At 37.2% G+C, this 23,186-nt stretch overlaps 3 protein-coding genes across 4 annotated transcripts; 1 reads left to right on the forward strand and 2 right to left on the reverse strand.

Annotated features, from left to right (window-relative positions):
• Nucleotides 1-727: 727 nt before the first annotated feature.
• LOC141914077 (islet cell autoantigen 1-like) lies at nt 728-13,401 on the forward strand. Of its 2 annotated transcripts, XM_074805356.1 has the most exons (15): nt 728-771; nt 1,056-1,170; nt 1,747-1,921; nt 2,437-2,509; nt 2,657-2,780; nt 3,141-3,339; nt 3,558-3,782; nt 3,877-3,932; nt 4,063-4,194; nt 5,677-5,795; nt 5,876-5,980; nt 9,734-10,021; nt 10,367-10,554; nt 10,887-10,949; nt 11,760-13,401. In XM_074805356.1, exons 2-15 carry the CDS (start codon nt 1,166-1,168, stop codon nt 11,865-11,867), a joined length of 1,860 nt encoding a protein of 619 aa, XP_074661457.1. In that variant the 5' UTR covers nt 728-771; nt 1,056-1,165; the 3' UTR covers nt 11,868-13,401. The 2 variants fall into 2 exon arrangements, with proteins under 2 accessions (XP_074661457.1, XP_074661467.1); XM_074805366.1 differs by lacking the exon at nt 10,887-10,949.
• LOC141914012 (E3 ubiquitin-protein ligase TRIM56-like) lies at nt 6,007-9,013 on the reverse strand. Its single transcript, XM_074805260.1, has 2 exons — nt 8,878-9,013; nt 6,007-8,439 (listed from the first exon to the last, which is right to left on the reverse strand). Exon 2 carries the CDS (start codon nt 8,430-8,432, stop codon nt 6,414-6,416), a length of 2,019 nt encoding a protein of 672 aa, XP_074661361.1. The 5' UTR covers nt 8,433-8,439; nt 8,878-9,013; the 3' UTR covers nt 6,007-6,413.
• Nucleotides 13,402-17,207: 3,806 nt separating the features above from the next.
• On the reverse strand, nt 17,208-23,110 carry LOC141913972 (DNA helicase MCM8-like). The gene is made up of 27 exons (XM_074805205.1): nt 22,994-23,110; nt 22,534-22,641; nt 22,360-22,442; nt 22,212-22,272; nt 21,859-21,947; nt 21,629-21,776; nt 21,458-21,558; nt 20,908-20,949; nt 20,734-20,819; nt 20,576-20,658; nt 20,069-20,333; nt 19,952-19,982; nt 19,792-19,854; nt 19,645-19,713; nt 19,483-19,560; nt 19,277-19,411; nt 18,985-19,028; nt 18,824-18,910; nt 18,680-18,743; nt 18,547-18,605; nt 18,284-18,431; nt 18,148-18,213; nt 17,974-18,066; nt 17,802-17,878; nt 17,591-17,675; nt 17,419-17,508; nt 17,208-17,335 (listed from the first exon to the last, which is right to left on the reverse strand). Exons 1-27 carry the CDS (start codon nt 23,082-23,084, stop codon nt 17,222-17,224), a joined length of 2,460 nt encoding a protein of 819 aa, XP_074661306.1. The 5' UTR covers nt 23,085-23,110; the 3' UTR covers nt 17,208-17,221.
• Nucleotides 23,111-23,186: the final 76 nt, after the last annotated feature.

A 23,186-nucleotide genomic window follows, 5' to 3' on the forward strand; every position in this document is an offset into this window, starting at 1 on the left:
AAATATATATATATATATATATGAATTAATTGTTCTTTCAACAGGTTTTTTCATTTCTAGGGTAATAGCAATGCTAGAATTTATTTTTAAAAGGCTTAGGGGTCTAACCGAATTAGTAGGTACATAACCACACTCCCGGCTTTTAGCTGGCTTAATCGGTGGGTCCAAGTTCCAAAACATCAAGGCTCTACCCTAGCTTTTTTGATCTTAAAATAGGGATTGTCCCCGTTTTTTGGTTGGTAAATTTTGTTTGATTTTCTGATTGCTAGTGTCCTTTACAGACCCACCACACCTGCCGGGAGCGAAACAGGGGGTTTGATTTTGAAATCGGAAACCCTACTTTATGTGATGAGTCCCAGTGGCGAATGCATTAATCCTTGTGGCATGTATTGCGCAATAAATTTAATACAGTGGCAGATATTGAGTGAAATTCATAATAAAAGGAGATTATTCTCACCCGTATATGGATGAACATCGTTTAAACTACTCGATCATGTTTTATTATGACACAATATTTCTGATATCAAACATTTCGCTCTTTTTACGAGGTTTTAAAGGCTAAATTTAAGTTTATGATTCCCGGTTATTCTCCTACGGCGCAACGTCCTTGAACGCGTTATCCGCGCGCGAGAACTGCTTAACTAGCTGCCACCGAAAAGAAACCTCGCTTTCCAGTGTTGAAGTCTTCCGAGTGACGAGTTCGGCAATCTCCGTCATTCCACGTACAAACGAATTCAAGATGGCCGACCTTGATAGTTTCTAAATTGAGAGGTTTGTAAATTAATAATTCGATTATTTCTCGTTTGACGATCGCTTCTGATGAGATTTAAGAGCAGTTTAAGATACACTTTGTATATGTTGATATTATCAGCGAAAATGGCCCGATAAGAAACAGTTTGAAAGGGTATAAGAATAGTTAATTTGCCCAAATTTCTATCCGGAATCCCATCTCGTCTCGACTCCCTGTCACTCCTCATCGATCCGCCGCCGGTCGGCTTTTTTATTTGTTCAGATGTTATGATTTCTAGAAGCTGAACTCGTATTTATATTTTTAGTTGTTTGAATTAAACTGATCGCTCAACTGAACACAACACTCTCGGCTGAGACCTAAACATTCCAGCAACAATATTTAACCTGAAATAGAAGTTCATCATATCATGTCAAGATGAGGTAATTATCACAGGGATGTAAACTGTTCCTGATGTTCAATCGTTACCATTTGATCTGAGAAATACGAACTGCACTGGTACTTCTTTGGCGTGAAGCAGGACTACTTAGCCTACCAGAATTTAGAAGTGAAAGTTACCAAAATTTCATAGAGTCCAATGATTCTTTTTCATTACTGAAGGTTTTAGATAAAATCCCATCATACAAAAGAATAATGAGTCGCCAAAATAATTATGTTACAGGTTATGCCTGAAGTTGACAATGAGGTATTAGGACCTTCTGTAATGTCTATTTCAACTTTGAATCCTCGCGTAAAATAATGCAGTTTTCATCTATGCCTTATGTATTTGACAGTTTTTAAATTGATTGGATTCAGCTGATCAAGTCGGAGAAAACAACGCGCATATCAGGGAATAGTCAGGGAAAATCAAGTCAAATAAAAGTGGCCATCCGGTGATAGCACTTTTCAGATATTGGCCATGCTGTCAAGACACTGGCGGGGAAATCTTCAGGAAATTCAGTAATAAGAAAATGCGGTTAAAGGCAAATTGATTGATTTGGAATGTTTTCTATTTTAAGTCGAGGATATTCAGGAAGTTCTTACGATCGTTACGTAGAACGTAATGATACGTCTACGATACATCAGATGAAGAAAGCTTATTGGACGACGAAACAAACTGTGATGAAAAAACTCGGTAAAAAAGAAGATGAACACGTTGTCGCTTCTGATCACGAATTGGACGCTAAAATTGAGGTTTGTTTTACTCGCGATGAAAGATTAAAACAAGGTCCCTATGATTCCTTGATTCCTTGATTCCTTAAAACCCCTTCTCAATGCAGAATGGTGCTTCGACAAAACAAACTCCTTCAATTTTGAGAAATTTTGGCAATTACAAATTCTAAAAGCTGAGATTCACTATACCTAAATCAGTATAGTTGAGATTTGTTGCCCAATTAACCAGTTACTGAATAAGAAGGTATGAGAGTTACGAAACCACCATAATCATTAGAATTGATTGAAAACTTATATCCAGAAAGGACTGATCAGTAGGGACCCTGTTCAAAGGGCTGAGAAAGTGGATATTTTGCCAATGGTATCGTTCAAGTAGGTGCTATTTAACCAATAAAGCGTCTTGATTAAGATTTTAGGACTAGGATGAGAGAAAGATAACATAAAAGAATTATGCCGAATCGGCAAAATATCCACTTCCAAGAAGTTGTTGTCCCCTATGTGATGTTACGTATTTCATTTTACGGCTATGATTTCAGGTTTTTAAAGCTGTTCAATTGTCGTGTATGGAATTGCTGAGAGTTATAGAAAAATACCAGGATAGATTGTGTGGTGAGTTTCACTTTTAACTAGAGATTGTACTGAAAGCTTTTATTTTGGTTCGATGATTATTATCATGATTATGCTGAAAGCCAAATTTTCAAATGAAATCGTATTTTCATCGAATTGATCATGATTTATTTAATACACTTGTAATAGCTTTGTCACAAGAAGAAAATGCGACTGGTCGTTTTCTGAAGTCTCAAAGTCAGGCTGATAAAACGCGTGCTGGTAAAATGATGGCAGCAGTCGGAAAATCATTGAGTTTCTCTTCACAACAAAGGTATGTAATAATAACATAAAAAACAAGTTCTATAGTCATTACTTTAGAGACTTAAGACCAGTCTAAGACAATCTTAGTACTCTAGTCAATAGAGTAAATGAGGACTGGTCTTTAGGGCCACTTTTGGACTAAAGTTTCAACTATGGAACTTGCCTCCGAGCTATAAACTTAAGATGTAACTTTTCATTGCTTGCGTAAAGCGTCTAAATGCGCAACAACATCTCAATTACCCGTCTTGTCATAAATGTCATAGATATAATTGGTGCCCTGTTCGAGGTCATTATTGTCCAGTGAAATCCTGCATCCACCCCTAATAATCATTACACCGAAGTTTCATGGCGCGTATATTGGGTATTTCAGGTTAGCTTTACGTGTTCCACTTGTGCGTTTATATCAAGAGGTCGAGACATTCAGATATAGAGCAATATCCGATACGCTGATGACGATTAATCGCATGGAAGCTGCTCGAACTGAATACAGAGGCGCTTTACTGTGGATGAAAGATATCTCTGAAGAATTAGATCCGGATACATTTAAACAGTTAGAAAAATTCAGAAAGGTAATTATTGTTTATCGAGAGGATAGGAATTCTGACTCTTTTTCAAAATCAAGGAATTTGAATTTTTGGTGTCTCGTGGTTCATGCTGGTGACGATTGGCACATGGAACATCTTCAGCAGAAACAGCGTCGACTCGAGATATCAAGAATTTTGTCAGGGAATTTTCCCTATTTACGGTAGATTAATTTATTTTCTAACCAATTTTCGATTATTTTCAGGTGCAAGCTCAAGTGAAGAAAACGAAAGCAAAATTCGATAAACTGAAGTTGGATTCAATGCAAAAGATAGATCTGTTAGCAGCCAGTCGGTGCAATATGTTTTCTCACGTTTTAGCCAACTATCAGTCCACATTGTTGCATTTCTGGGATAAAACGTCGCGAACCATGTCCGCTGTATTAGAGAGCTTCAAGGGATATCAACATTACGAATTTAACATGTTAAAGGTAACCCAGAATTCAGTCTCTAACAAACAACTGCGAATCCAAAATGTTTTAACGCAGTGAAATCTTATATGATGTTTGTAACTTATTTATCCAGGAATTAGCAGAACCTAGCCGAAAGATTATCGAAGAAACCACTAAAGGCTCTGATGGGTAAGTGATATTCAAATCGTGTTGTTTGTGTTTGTTTATTCAATGATGTTGTTTTGATTCACGAATCATCTCCGTACAAAAATGTACGTTGAATTGTATGTAAAACTCTTAGTACTGTTTGCGCGAACAGGAAACAATCGGATGAAGAGAAGGATGATGCGGAGGAGGAATTGGAAGATGTTGATTTATTAGGTCTCGATGATGACTTAACTCAGAATCCGATTCCTGAACATAGAAATAATAATACTGCAGATAAAACTAGGTATTTTCAACGATTCTATATTGAAGGTGAAGGTCGACCCTATTCAATAATAACTGCTTATTTGCTGCATGTAGATATGATAACCATTCATATGATAACCATTCATAGAACTATAAATATCAAAGTTCCAGTATTCTAAGAAGTGAAATAGATATGGTGTTTTTTTCTGTTTTAATCTAATCATAACCTTGACGAAACACTTCATTGTAATGATACTGTAAGATGAAATCCCAGATAACAAATAAAAATGTATTTGAAATGTTTCCTTGAGCTAATTTCGGCGTTTAATAGTATTCTAATAGTCAGCATTCAGGAATTCATGAGTACAGTGTAATTCTGGAAGATGGCTGTTAGGAAAGTTGAAACGTTTGATTAAAATATTAGCTCAAAAGGAAATTTTTTGGGCTTGTTGTTCGTGAGATTTTAGCTTACATTAATCTAATCCTATTTAATCGTAATAATCCGGGGTAAAAGATGGTATAACGTAAAAAAGCTTCAGGGCCTCGCTTTTAATCTGATCAACATACATATGAACTAATGATTATTGCTGCTGTGTGTGTTTTTATTTGTTACGAGGTGTTTGTGTTTTTTGTAGTGAAATAAGACTTAGAAATAATTCCGAATTTAGTTTTCCCTATTTTGACTTATTGACATCGGCGACTCATGATGTCACTCCGGCGTAAGTAGTTAACGCGTCTGCTGATGATGGCTGAGGGATTTATCTATCCTCGAGTACCTCGTGGTTACGGATGTAAAAGCCTTTCTTTCAGATATTTCTGATAACTAAGATTTTCTCTGTCTGTTTCTAATGATCGCTCAGGACGACTATTTGACAGTTCTCAGTTTACAGTTGACTCTTTTACTATGTGTTAGATACTTTTTTTAGAAATCAATTTAATTTTACTCATAATTGAGTCAAGTTAAACTGTTGAACGAGGGGACAGTTGCACAGTTAAAGTATTGATTTAAAACCATCTAAGTTCTATAGCCAATCCGACTACTTAAAGAGACCAGTCTTTAGAATAAAGACCACTTTTGGACTTAGTCATGACTGTGCAACTGGGCCCAGATCCTGAGGACTTAATTTAAGTCTGAAATAGTCAACTCGCAGCTATGGAGGTGGCTCCTCCTGACTTTTGTTGTATATATGAATTAAGGCGTCATGAATGACTTTTCTATAACATAACACTTTGTGGGCTTCCTAACTTTCAAAAGCGATTGCATGATTTTGAATTCGCAGTTCTCACTCACTCTACCAAATGAATGAAATTCTCTGTTATGTAATTAGACACATATGTACAGGGGTGAGATTGATGTGAAAAATATCAAGACAAATGTGGAAAAAATTTAAAATGACGATATGAATAGAATGAAAAAAAAAATTCCACATTACACTTATCCCTGTATTTACTAGTAATGATAATTAATCTATTAATTATTTAATGAATGTTATGATAAATCGATGTTATTGTTGTATTTTAGGTTAATCTCACTTGGGGAAGCGACAAATGATGGCGTTGAAAAAGATAACGGTAGTTTAGAGAATCTATTCGATAATGAATATCACGATGAGCCACCGGAAAAACCAACCGGTAAAAAAGGTACGTTTTTGTGCGAATAATGAGAATTTCTTAAGCCGATGAAAACGGTTGAAACCACATGGGTTTATTTCTATTTATAGAACAAAACAACCAAGGACAGTCTCAACCCTTCTTAGACCTTGGCGAAGACTCGAAAATTGATCCAACACCGTTAGAACTGAAATCAAAGCAACCAAAAACTGGAGGTAGGTGCATCTTTTTATTTCTTCTCTTATACAAAGCTTGCAGTGTGTCCTATATTCTCAAGCCGCGATCATTCAGAAATGAATTGGTCTGGACAAACCTGGTTCAAATTTGGTCTGTGCCATTTATCAGAGAGCGTGTTTGCGTGTAAATCACTGACTCGTAACTAAAATACTAACAAAATGATGCTGTGGCAAGCGAGTCATTTCCAGAACCAGTCAGCATTTACACAAAATGATTTGACCCATACTTAAATTTGGCACGGACCTGATATTTTTGATGTAGCAAAATTAGTTAAACAGGCATGAACCCGTTTGACACCGGTGTGATACGGTTTGCTGAGGTCTTATCCGGCACGGGTCAATTTTGGCCCAGGTTGTGCGATACTTGTGTGATCGCGCGTTTAAATCCTATATAAAAGTAGATTCTATGATTCTATATGTATTTGTATACTCTAACTTTGCCTAAGGCTTCGGTGATAACTAAATGTCCGTCGTTATTGATAGCGATCGCCATCGGATGCCACAATCCGTTCATTTTCGATAGAATGAACTTGTGAAAGCGTCCGTCGGGCAGGAGTAAATGAATCCGGTGATTCTGATTATCGGCTACGAATATATACCCGAACGCGTCGGTGCAAACTCCGTACGGTTCGAGGATCTGATCCTGTTTGATGCCGTACGTGCCGTACTTCGCCAGGAATTTACCGCTCGCGCTGAAAACTTTGATATTCGGCGCCGCCCAGTCGGTGACGATGATATTATCGTTGTTCATCACGGCAACGTAGTACGGATCGGTGAAAAACTCGAAACCCTCTTCGTCCTGACCTTTGATTGTTCGTATAACGGCGCCGTCGTCTGGATTATGAATAGTAACCTGTAATGTACCGCAATCGACCACTATTATCTCTCCGTCGCTGTTTACCGCGATTCCTCGCGGATGTTTAAAGTAACCGGTAATCGTTCTGATATATTCGCCGTTCGTCGTGAATATTTTAACTTCGTCCGATTCGTAATCGGTAATCGCGATGTTACCGTCTGGTAATACCGCGGCGTCGTAGGGACAGCCGAGCGCGTGCTCGTCCGAACCGGTGAAATCGCGTACGAATTTCCCATCGTTCGCGTAGATTTTCACGCGTTTATTTTCGCGGTCGACGATGACGTATTCGTCTCGCGACGTTACCCCCAGACCGCACGGCCAGATGTCTCGTTCGTCGTATCGCGACGATGCCTCGAATTCTACGATTAATTCCGTGATGTTATTTACGGTCGGTAGAACGTTCGATATCGTTAACCCTCGCGGTTCGGATCCGGCGACGCGCTTGATTCGCGTTCCGTTCTCGAGCGCGATCGCTTTACTCGACAGTTGCCCGAATATAACTTCGATATTTTGCTCGTTCGCGTTCCCCGGATTGAAATCGAGTTTTAGTTTCGACGAGATTCGATCGGATTCGAGATCGATCAGTCGCGTGAGGCGTTCTCGTAACGTTCGCGCGATGTCTAACCGCTCGTCGTGTTTACCGTGTCGTCGAATCGTATTCACGAATCGGAGATTATTTCTCAGCACGTTCAAAATTTGATTCGTTCGTTTCATTTTATTCTCGACGTCGCAGATTTCGGTCGTTACGCGAGTATGCATCGTTTCTAGTAAATGATCTCTGCGTTCGTTAATCAACGCGTGTAAGGTCTCCGCGTGATTTTTAACCCTCTCTTCGACCTGTTTCTCGTTACTGTTCAATTCCTCGATGTATTTCTTCATGAATTCGACGCTTTTCACTAAATCCGGGTCTTTTCCGTCCAAGTTTTCGATCAGCGAAGATAACTGCTGGTTGAGTTTTTCGCCGGCTGTATTTATACCGGTGTTCGTCGTGTGCTCTTTGTGGTCGCCGGTCGAACACTCGGCGCAGACCAACTCGTCGCAAGTTACGCAATATTCGGTCAGATTTTTATCGTCGTGTTTCGCGCACGGAATCGTTTGCGATTCGCGTATGTCGTGATCGTAACGATGATTCTTGATCTCTTTAAACGGCGCGACCGCGTGGGAACGAGTTATCTTCGTTTTTTGATGAGCCGACGTACACGTCGTGCACAGATTATCCTTACATTCCAGACACCAGCCGGTCGCTACTATTTTATGCCCGGTGAAGTTACAGTAATCGCAATATTTCGAATCGGAGTTCTTGCATTCGGCCAGCTCGGCGAGGTCTTCGAAGAATGCGTTCGATTTGATCAGATCGATATTCGGCGGGTTTAAAGGCTCATAACAAATCGGGCAGACGATGGATTTCTGGTTGTTTTCGTCGCGTTTTTTTAGAACGCTGTCGAGGCATTTGTTGCACACAGTGTCGAGACACGGCAATAGTTTCGCTTCTTTCAGAGAGCGCAGACAAACTTTACACTTAATGACGTCTGAATCTATCAGTTCGGCCAGTGTTTGCGGGGAATCGGTGTCCATTTCAAACCTAGAAAATCATAGTGAACTCGATTAGGTTTGCGTTTCGGCAAAGGGAATAATGATATCTGATGAATGTCTATATTCAATTCTTAAATCATATTATTATTCATTTGATATTTGAATAGCTGCTTTTAAAACATATTTGCTCAATGAACTTTCATGAATTCTAAGCTAGTTTTATTGTCAGTACATGTATCGCCGTTATTCAGGTCAACAGAAATTTGTTCAGTTATTTCGTAGTGCGTGCTATACTCTACTATAAGAGCCTCTCCGGTAAAATTCTAAATTATGTTGATTGCCTTGAAATCGATAGATGGGCGAAATTGATATTCATCTTCAAACAATCATACGTTGAATATTTTATGATACTCTCGATAATTGTTTCATATTGTATACATTATGCCTGGTATATTCTCAAACTATTAGATATCAGTTTTGTACTTACCGTAATAACGTTTCACTGAACAGTAATACTAGTTGTATGTCCAGTAGGTTTAAACGTCAGACTGGACTGTTGAACTGAAGGTATTGTATGTATAAGTCTCAGCTCAGCTCGTGTTGCTAACACCAATAACCGTTGTGCGACAAACACTACCGACAGCCGCGGAGCGACTGATCAATGTCGTTTGAGTGACAGCGACAAAACTTACACAATTACACAGCACTAATCTTATTTAGATTTTACTGTTAAGTCGTCACGATTCAATATAAAAACTGCCTGAATGTAGCGTCCTGAGTTAAACCTCTTATGAAGTCAATTAATTATTAATCAGGTATAGATATTTGACTAATCAACTATACAGAATATGATATCTAACTGTGAGTTGTATATTAGGCTAAACAAAAATGATACCTTGTTTCTCCGCAGCGGCCGGGTCATTTTTGTAAAATATGATAAAATTTATAAACAGTTCATTTCTATAGCGGCCGGGTCTGTTATGGTTAAATTGATCACGATTTTAAAAAAAGTAATGTATAGGGTAGATAGGCGGCCGGCCGGGTCAACATTTAAGCTCAGCAGAGCGGAGAAACAAGGTATCAATTTTTTTTAGCCTAACAGTCTGTCAAAATCACTTAAAATGTAGTAGTTGGGATATTCATGATGTCGACAACGTCCAAAATGACAACATACACTTAGCAATTAGAAATAGAAATTGAGACTAAAGATAGTGATGAGTGATGCGATGTGACGACTGATCTGATGACGATTTTAGCGAGTTTGACTGTAATGTTATTCTTGCGTTATTATCGTAGCAAAAACTGGAGAATTTTCAATGAAAACTTTAAACGTTTGATTTCAGCTCCTAAAGATCTGCTACTCGACGATTTAACGGCTGATAATAACGAAGATATAGAAGCCGATGATTTGGCTTTGTTAAACGAAATATTGAACGCTCCGTCGACCGGTGGTGATGATTTTACGCGAGATTGGCAGGCGATGTTCGGCGGCGGAGCTCCCGCTTCGACACTTCCCAATACGACACAGGAAAACAATGACGTCGATGATTTCATGCCTTCGTTTTTGTTGGATATGGATTCGATGAATTTAGGCCAGCAGCCACAACAACAACAACAACAACAACAACAAGGTTAGTTTGAATTTATTTCACCATTTCGGTAGCTGTACCTCGCTTTGCGGCACATGATCTAAGCACTGACTGCGGTACGGTATAGTATCCATGTAATTGTTGAATAGTTAGAATTTCCATTAAAAGATGGCAGCACCTTTTAAACATAGTGAAATGTTACCGTAGTAACTACTAATACACCACAGGGCGCGCCATTATACACCGCACTGCAGCGGGATTTTCTAAAATTTTCAAGTTTTCTTCTGTGGGGTATAAAAGTGAAGGTGGTGAAAGTATTAAACCTCACCTCTTCTATCTGATCTCTTTGATTGAATCAACTCTCAAACTATTACGCATGAATTATAGGTATTCCACAACAACCTATGGGTCAGATGATGCCTCCTCAACAGATGCTCGGCCTGCAACAAGGGATGATGCAGGCTAGGCCCGGAATGCCGCAGATGTCAATGGGGCAAATGATGCCCGGCCAACAACAACTTCCATCTCAAGCTGCTCAGCAATCACATGTGCCGAAATCGAAGCCGCCTAAAAAGGTAAAATCTGTCAAAATTAGAAAATTGATTACAGTTATAACTTAGAGCTGGGGATCAGATTGATGTGATAAAATTTCCAAAAATTGGGAAAAATAAGTGTCTGCCGGAATGTAAAAGATAATTGAAAATCTGCGAAAAATCATGAAGATGTGTAAAACATTCGAGAAATTCCTGGGTATGTTGTTGTGAAAGAAATGTGAAAAATGCCAATTGTAAGAATGTGAAAATTCCATCAATCTTAGATATATTGAACATTGAGGGGCTCTCTTAAACCAGGCCTGTAAACTCCGAACAAGCTATCTCACATTTATTTTGATGAAATGTTCCCTCAGGAAATTGACTGGACAGGTGCTAGTGGATTTAATTCCACTACTAAACAACAAGATCAGCAGCAAGTAAGAACGAATGATGCTTAGCATTTGGTGCACAGTTTAAGCTATTAACTGATTCCGTTTAAAACTTTCATTATTCACGACGTATCCTCATAATATCAGTTATGATGCTGCGTTTATTTTATATCAAGAATGAGGTCATTGTTTTGAAGGCATAACTGCATCATCGCTGAATGCCATTTTCATCATGCAATGATTGCGGTGTCTAACTTAAAATAATGCTTGGTCATTTTGTTAACTTTCATAACTGAAATTGCTTCATTTGATTTGAGCTTTCGGTTTACGGGAATCAGATCTTTCAGGTTAATCGGCATTTATTATAACTATATTTAATCATCGAATGTTTTAATTCATAAACCGTAATTCATCCTTAAATTACTGTAGTCACGTAGTATGTTAAAATACAAAGTGAATCTTAGTTCCCATCAAATGCCATGATTTCATTCTATTCTGTATATATTATAGTTTACAGAAACAATATTTGAAGAATATTTTGAAGAAACACCTTGGGTAACGATTTTATCTGATTTGAAATCTTGGCTATGGGCTAAGTTACCTTTCTTTTATGTTATTAAACCTACAGCATATCGATATTATTGCCCGCTTTTTATTTTCCATTTTGTAAACAATTTTTATCACTATTGCTTCATTGAAAATAGCTAAATTCAGAGAATTTTACACGATCGTTGGTTTTTGCATTACTGGTTAGGCTGCCTTTGTATTCATCTCCATTTGTCTTTGTCCCAGGGTATTTTTAAACCGGAATGCTTTATCTATTTTGCGTATTTTTTAACGCTAATGCTATTTTTTCAGGGACAGAAGGATATGTCTGCGTGGTTTAATTTGTTCGCCGATCTCGACCCGCTTGCTAACCCCGATGAAGTTGGCAAACAAGAAACGGACGCGGCTGGAAAATTATAGTGGACAACGACGCAACTTCAGTAGTATTAACTCTTCGACAACCAGAACGGAGTATATTCAGTCTCCGCGCTGACCTTGCATAGATTTCCGAAAAAAGTTTTATTTTACCAAGTGGCTTCAGGATATTGTATATTCGCTTCACTTTATCGATTCGGTGACTCGGATGATTTAAAAATCGTACGATTGAAAAATGTGAGACAGCTGAGCTGAAAGATAACAGGAGCATATAGCCTTTTAAGAACAACAATACATGTACGACAAACATGTACATGTGCCGGACTGCATGTGACATGTGTAATATCATTTTGAGCCTATATGAGACTTAACTTCAATTCTCTTAGATCCAAAATATGAGACATTGTACATTTCCAGTTATCTATGAAATGAGAGATAGATCTTATTGATTGTTAGTTCGTTTCAGTTCACTGATATCTAGTCATTATTGAAATACTGTCATAGATTTATTTTAAGTTTATTTTGAAGTTTATGTATGTGTGTTGTGTATGGCGTGAGTGTAAAGTAACGATATGTACATATTATATATTTATAATGCTTGGCATTATGTTCTATATTGTCTACTGTAGAATGTTTATTGAGGTTGCCTACCGTCAGAGAAATGAAAAACATCAAACGAAAAATTGCTATTTCGAAATTGATTAATTTGTTTGTATTTGCTATGCTTAGATGATACCGATACCTGGTAATTGATACTGACCGAGGTGAAATAGTTGCTCTTACAGTAATTGAAATAAATTCCATTCAAACTACTGAGTAATACATTCCTTACGATTAGAAATACTTTGAGAGAATCAATTTCATACTGTAATATATCTGCTTCATGCTGTACGTAGAGTACACAAGCAGGGCGGATCTAACCTCATTTCATGAGTACTGCTCAGTGCAGTATCTCTGCCCACAGAAGGGGTGTGGGGATCCTACCGCTGAATATTTTGAAATATTAACACCTCTTGACGCAATCTGAGCATTTGCAGGCACGTCACTCATCCGAAATCTGGTGGATCCTATTTATATTCGAGGTTCGTTTATCCACGAGTACCGCTCAAATAGTAACAGCTGGATCCGCCTCTGACTAACTTGGTATCATTAATTCAACATTCCATCGAGAATGCTACATTCCGATAGATCATCTTTTCCAGCTTCCAGAAATGTCTGTTCTAGATTTCAGTCTCATAGAGTTGCTTCTGTCAGTATGCGAAGATTGTTTGATTGTAAATATTATTTATTATAAATAATCATCGACACATTATAATTATTATGATTGTTTATGCGTGTTGTAAATGATACTATATTGCAGTTAATCTGAAATATGTATAAAAATATGACAAATTTTACGTCCGTTGATAATTATTTATGGAGGTGATGACACTAAAGATGTGAGGCCCGTGTTTAATTATAAATATCATCAAAATGTATTCAATTGAAATCGAATGGAGAAATTGTTTTCATTGCTGATGTATTCAATGTATATTATGTGCAGTGGTTGTGGGAACCGCAGTGAATTAACTGAAATAAATCCGAGTAAAAATTAAAAAAACATTGTTTGCGTTTTATCTGGTTAGTTTCACTTCCTTATTCCTTTATTACCTATTGAATCATCGTTGAGCTTCCCAGGACCCGGGAAATTGAAGGAAATTAATATATCTTAGTTATGATAACCGTTGATGAGCAAAAACGTAAGAAATCTCACTACACCGTACGGTGCTGCCGCTATGCTCATCATTAACGGATTTTTGATACACTAACAAGAATCGACTCTGGCAATTGATGTTGACTGCCGATGGTTGGTTGCCAGAGCTGGTTCACGTTAGTGTATTAAAAACCCGCTAACGATGAGCATAGCGGCAGCACCTTATGGTATGTTCACGCGGCATGATCGCCAACGGGCAGTCGATTCAACTACATATTATAGATAATAATCGACACATTATAATTATCATGATTGTTTATGGCGTGTTGTAAATGATACTATATTGCAGTTAATCTGAAATATGTATAAAAATATGACAAATTTTCCGTCCGTTGATAATTATTTATGGAGGTGATGACACTAAAGATGTGAGGCCCGTGTTCAATTATAAATATCATCAAAATGTATTAAATTGAAATCAAATGGAGAAATTGTTTTCATTGTTGATGTATTCAATGTATATTATGTGCAGTGGTTGGGAACTGCAGTGAAATAAATCCGAGTAAAAATTACATAGACATTGTTTGTGTTTTATCTGGTTAGTTTCACTTCCTTACTCCTTTATTACCTATTGGATCATCGTCGAGCTTCCCAGGACCCGGGAAATTGAAGGAAATTAATATATCTTAGTCATGATATACCGTTGATGAGCAAAAACGTAAGAAATCTCACTACATTGTACGGTGCTGCCGCTATGCTCATCATTAACGGATTTTTGATACACTAACAAGAATCGACTCTGGCAATTGATGTGGACGTGCCGATGGTTGGTTGCCAGAGCTGGTTCACGTTAGTGTATTAAAAACCCGCTAACGATGAGCATAACGGCAGCACCTTATGGTGTACTCACGCGGCATGATCGCCAACGGGCAGTCGATTCAACTACATATTATAGATAATAATCGACATATTATAATTATTATGATTGTTTATGCGTGTTGTAAATGATACTATATTGCAGTTAATCTGAAATATGTATAAAAATATGACAAATTTTACGTCCGTTGATAATTATTTATGGAGGTGATGACACTAAAGATGTGAGGCCCGTGTTCAATTATAAATATCATCAAAATGTATTAAATTGAAATCGAATGGAGAAATTGTTTTCATTGTTGATGTATTCAATGTATATTATGTGCAGTGGTTGGGAACCGCAGTGAAATAAATCCGAGTAAAAATTACACAGACATTGTTTGTGTTTTATCTGGTTAGTTTCACTTCTTTACTCCCTTATTGCCTATTGGATCATCGTCGAGCTTCCCAGGACCCGGGAAATTGAAGGAAATTAATATATCTTAGTTATGATAAACGTTGATGCGCAAAAACGTAAGAAATCTAAATGCACCGTACGGTGCTGCCGCTAAGCTCATCGTTAACGGATTTTTGATACACTAACAAGAATCGACTCTGGCAATTGATGTGGACGTGCCGATGGTTGGTTGCCAGAGCTGGTTCATGTTAGTGTATTAAAATCCCGCTAACGATGAGCATAGCGGCAGCACCTTATGGTGTACTCACGCGGCATGATCGCCAACGGGCAGTCGATTCAACTAAATATTCTAGATAATAATCGACACATTATAATTATTATAATTGTTTATGCGTGTTGTAAATGATACTATATTGCAGTTAATCTGAAATATGTATAAAGATATGACAAATTTTACGTCCGTTGATAATTATTTATGGAGGTGATGACACTAAAGATGTGAGGCCCGTGTTCAATTATGAATATCATCAAAATGTATAAAATTGAAATCGAATGGAGAAATTGCTTTCATTGTTGATGTATTCAATGTATATTATGTGCAGTGGTTGGGAACCGCAGTGAAATAAATCCGAGTAAAAATTACACGGACATTGTTTGGGTTTTATCTGGTTAGATTCACTTCCTTACTCCTTTATTGCCTATTGGATCATCGTCGAGCTTCCCAGGACCCGGGAAATTGAAGGAAATTAATATATCTTAGTTATGATAAACGTTGATGAGCAAAAACGTAAGAAATCTAACTGCACCGTGCGGTGCTGCCGCTATGCTCATCGTTAACGGATTTTTGATACACTAACAAGAATCGACTCTGGCAATTGATGTGAGGCCTTTTTATGAACACTCGATTAATATATTCGAGTATGCAAAACGTTTTTATGAGCATGGATTATGTCATAATCCGTCATTTTTATGAACATTGGTTATCATAATCGATTAGCATACTCAGCATACTCGCTCGGCGAGCAAGTATGCCGATTATCTAATCCAACCGATATGGTGTTCTCGGTAGAAGTCGCTGCTGAGTAGGCAATAATTGAATAATTTCTACCTGGCGTTTTTATCAACCAACATACCCATCATAATCCGTCATTTTTATGAACATTGGTTATCATAATCGATTAGCATACTCAGCATACTCGCTCGGCGAGCAAGTATGCCGATTATCTAATCCAACCGATATGGTGTTCTCGGTAGAAGTCGCTGCTGAGTAGGCAATAATTGAATAATTTCTACCTGGCGTTTTTATCAACCAACATACCCGGCTATGCTAATTGACACTAATCGGCTATATAATCTAAATAGCTTATCTATTTCGATTTTGCTGGTTCATAAAAAGGCCTGTGGACGTGCCGATGGTTGGTTGCCAGAGCTGGTTCGTGTTAGTGTATTAAAAACCCGCTAACGATGAGCATAGCGGCAGCACCTTATGGTGTGTTCACGCGGCATGATCGCCAACGGGCAGTCGATTCAACTACATATTATAGATAATAATCGACATATTATAATTATCATGATTGTTTATGCGTGTTGTAAATGATACTATATTGCAGTTAATCTGAAATATGTATAAAAATATGACAAATTTTACGTCCGTTGATAAGTATTTATGGAGGTGATGACACTAAAGATATGAGGCCCGTGTTCAATTATAAATATCATCAAAATGTATTCAATTGAAATCGAATGGAGAAATTGTTTTCATTATTGATGTATTCAATGTATATTATGTGCAGTGGTTGGGAACCGCAGTGAAATAAATCCGAGTAAAAATTACACAGACATTGTTTGTGTTTTATCTGGTTAGTTTCACTTCCTTACTCCTTTATTGCCTATTGAATCATCACCGAGCTTCCCAGGACCCGGGAATTTGAAGGAAATTAATATATCTTAGTTATGATAACCGTTGATGAGCAAAAACGTAAGAAATCTAACTGCACCGTACGGTGCTGTCGCTATGCTCATCGTTAACGGATTTTTGATACACTAACAAGAATCGACTCTGGCAATTGATGTTGACTGCCGATGGTTGGTTGCCAGAGCTGGTTCATGTTAGTGTATTAAAAACCAGTTAACGATGAGCATAGCGGCAGCACCTTATGGTGTACTCACGCGGCATGATCGCCAACGGGCAGTCGATTCAACTACATATTTTTTATCAGACTCAATAGTGTATGAAATATCAGCAGGCATAGCATCAGCACCGTCATGTAATTGTAAACATCGATGAAAGAATGCAGCTCAATTTAGATTTCCTACTCAAAACATAAGCCTTTAAATCGACGAAATAAACATGAAATAATGCTATATATTGAATGTAAAAATATAAACGAATTTTTTAAATACAACTTGTAATACACAGAAGTAGTAATGAGTTTAAAAAGCTGATGTTTGCAATTGATAAACTCTTGGTCCTTTCTGAAGTAGATATCCCTGATTATTCAATGAACTGATGAGACCTTCTAAGTCTTTGATTTTCAGATTGGCTTCCTGAAAGAAAGAACAAACAGTATCCGAAATATAGTTGGAATTCTTAATGATTTCTGCATAATGTGAAAATATTATATTCTTACTTGCGTCAGCTGTCTGATGTGTTGAGTTGTAAACAGTGAATTGTAAGTCCTCTCGGCTACTGTCTGCATCAATGCAACTAGCTTCTTAGCCTATAAATACAAGGTCATATAATGCATCGATTATGAAAATTCCTTTGCATAAATCAATAAGTATAAGGATGATGTACCGCACCTGTGACCTGCTGCTCATACCGGAACCATGCTGTGAACGCTGATAGTCCAGAAATCCTAGTTCATTAGAATAAGTATCTACCATACTGAAAATAAATAAATGTAAATCAAGATCCAGTTCATTGTGCAGTTTGTAATAAGATTCGACTACGTGGAGTTCAAAAATTATTTCCCAATAATTTGATCAGATTGTACTCATAGTTCACACTAACCTTTCTTTCATGATTTCTATAACATCTAATGCATCTTGTTCTATACAAACTTCTCTTAATTCTAAACGTGCTCGTGCCTTTATTTAACGGAAAGAAAATAATAAGTTGAAATCTTTTTCCCAGCTTAAAGACTCGTGTGTATGCCGGTACATGTAGATAAATAGATGAATACCTCAGTCAATCTCATCAAAGATTCTAATTGACGTGTTGTAATCGGAGTGCTGTCTTTATGATGGTGGTTTTTCCTCAATTCGAGATAAAACTTCTGAAAACGAAATCCACTTAAATTTAGAAATACATCAAATGTTTCGATGATATTTTTTACCGTGATGAATCTATAAAATACCTGAAGGATTTTTGCAGCTTCCGGACTTATCTTTGGATGTACATATTTCCGCGCGTAACCAACATACTGAAAGAAAAACATGAAATATCAACTTGTAATTGTTCGTGTAAAATTCACGAGTGAATTGATTTGGTACCTTTCTGAGAAGTGGAAGGGGTATAGGATCGAACTGTTCTCCTTGTGAAACTTGCAATCTCTCCGATAATGATTTATCAGAATCCCACAAACGTTTGCTTTCATCGTTCCCAGGTTGATTCACGGTCAATTTGTCTGCACCAATTTTTCTGCAATCACACAACCAAAAATCTAGTAATCAAGAATTGGTCACTTCTCCCTATGCTTAAAATTGTGGCGAGGGGTTTACAAAATTACACAGACAAATTATGAGCTGCACCTAACCTTTTCCTTTTCCCAGAATGCATAGCCATCACATGGTCAGAAAGCATGGTATCCATTTGCTTAAAAAGAAGAATATTCTTGATTTTGGGTGTACAATAACCAACTATGGTAAATTGGTAAGGTAAACACATACCTCATCAGGTCGATCGAGCATTATAAACACCAGATCAAATCTAGATAACAAAGCGCTTCCCATTCTAAAATCAACACACACAAATATTCAATATCAAAATATACAAAATCAAAGAAAAAAGGGTGAAAATTTTATAAAGCTTACTTCAGATTTTCAGAAACTGTTTTGGCTTTATTATAATGACCACCGACTGGATTAGCAGCAGCTAGTATGGACGAACGAGCTGGAAGACTACAATATACTCATCACATCGAAATAATTGAGTTAAAATTACTAGTGACATTAGAAAATCAATCACAAGTTACCTGCAGACTATTCCTGCTTTAGCAATGCTGATACTTTGTTGTTCCTACAACAAAAAATAACATAATAATTCAATGAAAGGCTCAAATGAGAATTATTCACTAAACTGGCTATCACAGTGGAACCTTTTTATAACAACCTCCAGTATAATGATTTATCGGTTATCATAAACCTACAGCTTCATCCCAAATATTACAATTTCAATAATCAATACCGATATAACAAACATAAATTCTGTTTGCCTGAAGTTCCTCGTAACAAGGTACCACTACTGGAGTATTCTATACAACGCACCATAGCTTCGAGTAACGCTTGATGTTGGTTTCCCATTTTATCGAATTCATCGATACAACAACAGCCTTGATCAGCAAGAACAAGTGCACCGGCTTCTAAACCATAATCAGAACCGCTATCTTTAGACAGAGTGACCTGTAAAATAATCACCTCAAAATGACTAGATCATCTACACTTCGAGCATGAAGAGAAATGTTATAACTCACAGTTAAACCTGATGTTGTAGTTGTATTTCCACACACATAAACACTTCTCGGTGACGCGAATGCAGCAGCTTGTAACATCTAAATAAACAAATCAAACAAATTTTTTTAAAGCGTTTAAGGCTGAAATGGCAGTGGCAGTCTAGTATTATTGACATTACTGACCTGACTCTTTCCTAGACCAGGATCGCCTACAACTAATATATGCGGATCACCTCTTATGGGAATATGATTCTAAAATATAAAGTGGTGTGCAGAAAGAAGATCTTTATGAATACGGGCTGATAAAAGATCTTTGAGAGGTCAGATTACCTTGTCATTAGAGTACTTCTGACTTCCTCCGAATAGACCGAGCACAAGACCAGCTTTTACAACCTATAAATATTGATGTATATAAAATACTCATTATAAAAAAAATGTACTGTAAGAAACAAACGATATAACATAATAGTATAATACAGATATACAGTACCTCATGACCATATATAGTAGGACAAAGACTCCTGAAAATACAAAAAAAATGTGTTTATGAAACACAACTGAAGCATTTAAGATTTTATACGGATAGTCTTCATACCGTTACACTTACCCAACAATCAAACGAAAGACATTTTGATCACTTTGAATTTCTTCAATCGCGTAAAGTTCTTTCAGTGTGAATTCCATCGAAACTCCAGCAGCACTGCTCGATTCAGTCGAGTTTTTACTGCCTTTTGTATTCACTAAAGAATTCGCTTGAACGTACATGAAGAACATACATTTATCTTTAGTGTTTCGATTGTGTCCGGCGTCAGAGTTCGTTACTTTAACAACACCAGATATAATTACCATATCTCCGGGTACACAACTATCAACTACAAATACATTCAATATACGTAAAATCATTCAATGATAGGTGACATCATGTCATCCAGTCAAACCTGGTCAAATCACATTACTTCATCGTCACAACTTTTAAGCCCTAACTTATATTTCCAATACATTTCGCTACGTAAGTGTAAGTAATTTGCATAAGTCGTCACCATAATGATTATCAGCACAACTACTATGACTATGAAGGGGGTTTCACTGTTTATCAGGGGAAGTGATATTTTACCTAAATCATTCGTTAAATCACAATCAACAATTCGTGGAATTCGTCCGGATTCTTTCTGGTCATCGGTTATTATTTCTTGAACTCTACAAAATAGGTCAAAATAACACTAAGTATAAAACTGATATCCTCCGAAATTATTTGACGTGTTCAATATTTACCGAATTCGCTGCCAGTCAATCATTTCCGTAAGACAGTGATCTCTCCTAGGATTAAAACTACGACTTCTACAATCTCCAATAGGACACTGCGTAAACCAAAACCATGTTAAAACTTATCATCTATAAGCTGATATCAAAATAATTTTCAAATGAGTTACTAGATGTTGTACTTACTGAAGTAGGAAGAAGAAATTTGCCGTCGGGTAAAACAGCAGTCTGAATCGAAAATATGTTCATTATATATTTATAGCAACAATACAGGATTTGAGGTAAAGTGGCAACGGACAAAGAGGCCGCCCAGGAGAAATGCTGGCTAGATGTGTCATGTGTGCTTCTTCCAGTTTTCTCATGATGGAGCCCCAGAGTGTGTCCTCCAAATCATGCTTGTTCCGCAGATGTGTTATCCTGTCTATTTTAAATTGTAATTTTCTACTCTGTAAAATTAATTGTCCTTTTTCTCCTTTATTGCATTATATACTTGTATGTTTTACTGTAAAACTTTTAAGTTGTAATAAAGTATTGAATCGAATTGAATTGTGTCAAGAAGTAGACTGGGTTAGGTAGGACACAGACTTTCATTTGTCTGGCTGAGAGCTGAAAAGAATGGGCCATGATTATAATGTATACCGGTTGTGATGCCCCCACGATCATGGCACGGCTAAATTGAACTGAACAATATTTATAACTGAAAGCCACAGAATCTCAATGCGTAATCATAACATACCTGAATACCTTCGCACTGAACACATTCAAATGCTAAACGCATGCATAATGGTTTAATATTGTTCACTCTGATTACAGTTCCTTTGATTGACACAAATTTACCTACAAAAATCAAACAGTAGTTATTGAAATTAATACGGGATAAAATGACACGTTTAAAGGTAAGACTTACCATAGAAATTAGCTTTTAGATGTTTTAGTGGCGTGATGACATCATAGTTAACGAGCCTGGCATTTATTTTCGATAGGCTGTACGCAGAATTCAAAGCCTCCTGGGAGTTCGTACTCTCAGCTTGCAGGCATAAATCATTAACCATCACCTGTAATTAATTGCAAGATAGCTGTTTTTCAAATCCATTGACTTCGATAAAAATTTCTTACTTGAATTTAAACATATCCTACCTGATGCATGGCCAGGCCTATAGTACTTATCAGAGATTCAGGTTTAGATTTCAATTCATCCAGAAGGTCAGGTATATTCTGAACGATAACTAGAAAGATTCATTCGGAGACAATTAAACAATGAATTCATCTGTTTAATATTGCGAATCATAAATCAACATGGAGCTTTATAGTTTTGCATTCAATTTTGAACTTATATGGTTAAAACACTGAAAATCCTGGTTAATTCCTGGCTGCTGGTATTGAACGCGACACATCAAAGCATATCACTGAACCAAAGAGAAAAAATTCGCTATTTCAAGATCAACTCTGGAAGTATGGAACCCGAACCCCAAATGAGTAAATAGACTAACTATCACTGGACAGCAGATCTTTAACATCAACTGTGAAATAACCAGACGATTCAATTACATCCTGAAAAAATAATAAAACTCAACACTCAAAAACTATTGCACTAACTGGTATCGTATTAATCCTACTTTTACTTCAAGAATTACTCACAAATTTATAAGTTTGTCGCCAACTGAGGAAGTATTTCTCAAATGTTTCTAATCTGGATATAACAGGTGAATTGTCAGAATACACTGGAATAGATTAACAACTTATCAATTATTTCAATAGCGCATTTTGCCATTCGATCCAGTATATTTATCAGATAGTTAATTCCCTCCTCACCAATATCTGGAAAGTAAAGCTTCCACCCTTTGTATGGACTTGGAAATTCCAATTGAGTCTGGACGGTTCTCTGAGAATCTGTTCTATTTCTAGTTTCGTTTGATTTTGCTGCAAATATGAGTTTTCAATTAATCAATCAATTTTTAAAACCTGCATTTGCCTTGGCTTGCCATTCGTTGCACTGAATCAGCCATCCATTCCATGGCACTGACGCTTGCTGCTTGGAGTTGGAGGATCGACGACACCAGTATCCCTATTCTGTTTTAAGGGATACTGGTGTCATCCACACTCACAAAAAAGCCTGTCACAGTGTCGACGTCGTGATCTCCGCATTTCTCAACTTATTTAATTCGGACTCCCTAACCGGAGCCAGTTTGTATTTATTAATTTTTTTCTTCAAAAAAGACGAGTGGCTATTTTTATATATGTTTTAATTTATTCGGCGCATTAGCGTATTGACCTTTATAGTTGCCACGTCCTCCCCGACCGCGATAGAAATTCTTTCCTCTGTTTCCTCTCCATTGGCCTCTACCTCTGGCATTTCGGTTCATTTTTTGCAATTTTCTTTCGAAAAACGAATAGTGTAGTCAACATTTACTTGATTTCCGGGTTCATATTTCCCACGGGGTATAGGTGGCAGCACGTCATAGACA

The sequence above is a fragment of the Tubulanus polymorphus genome, chromosome 1 (assembly GCF_964204645.1).
Source record: "Tubulanus polymorphus chromosome 1, tnTubPoly1.2, whole genome shotgun sequence".
NCBI classification, from domain to species: domain Eukaryota; kingdom Metazoa; phylum Nemertea; class Palaeonemertea; order Tubulaniformes; family Tubulanidae; genus Tubulanus; species Tubulanus polymorphus.

Bases quoted from the DNA above. Each gene is read 5' to 3' on its own strand.
- LOC141914077 (XM_074805356.1), top strand. The intron at 3,933-4,062 runs GTAAGTGATATT...TTGCGCGAACAG, and splicing joins ACCACTAAAGGCTCTGATGG to GAAACAATCGGATGAAGAGA. The intron at 10,022-10,366 runs GTTAGTTTGAAT...CATGAATTATAG, and splicing joins ACAACAACAACAACAACAAG to GTATTCCACAACAACCTATG.
- LOC141914012 (XM_074805260.1), bottom strand. From the start codon at position 8,432: ATGGACACCGATTCCCCGCAAACACTGGCCGAACTGATAGATTCAGAC.
- LOC141913972 (XM_074805205.1), bottom strand. From the start codon at position 23,084: ATGAACCGAAATGCCAGAGGTAGAGGCCAATGGAGAGGAAACAGAGGA. The intron at 22,273-22,359 runs GTGAGTAATTCT...TTATTTTTTCAG, and splicing joins GGCGACAAACTTATAAATTT to GATGTAATTGAATCGTCTGG. The intron at 17,676-17,801 runs GTTAGTGTGAAC...ATTTATTTTCAG, and splicing joins ATAGAAATCATGAAAGAAAG to TATGGTAGATACTTATTCTA.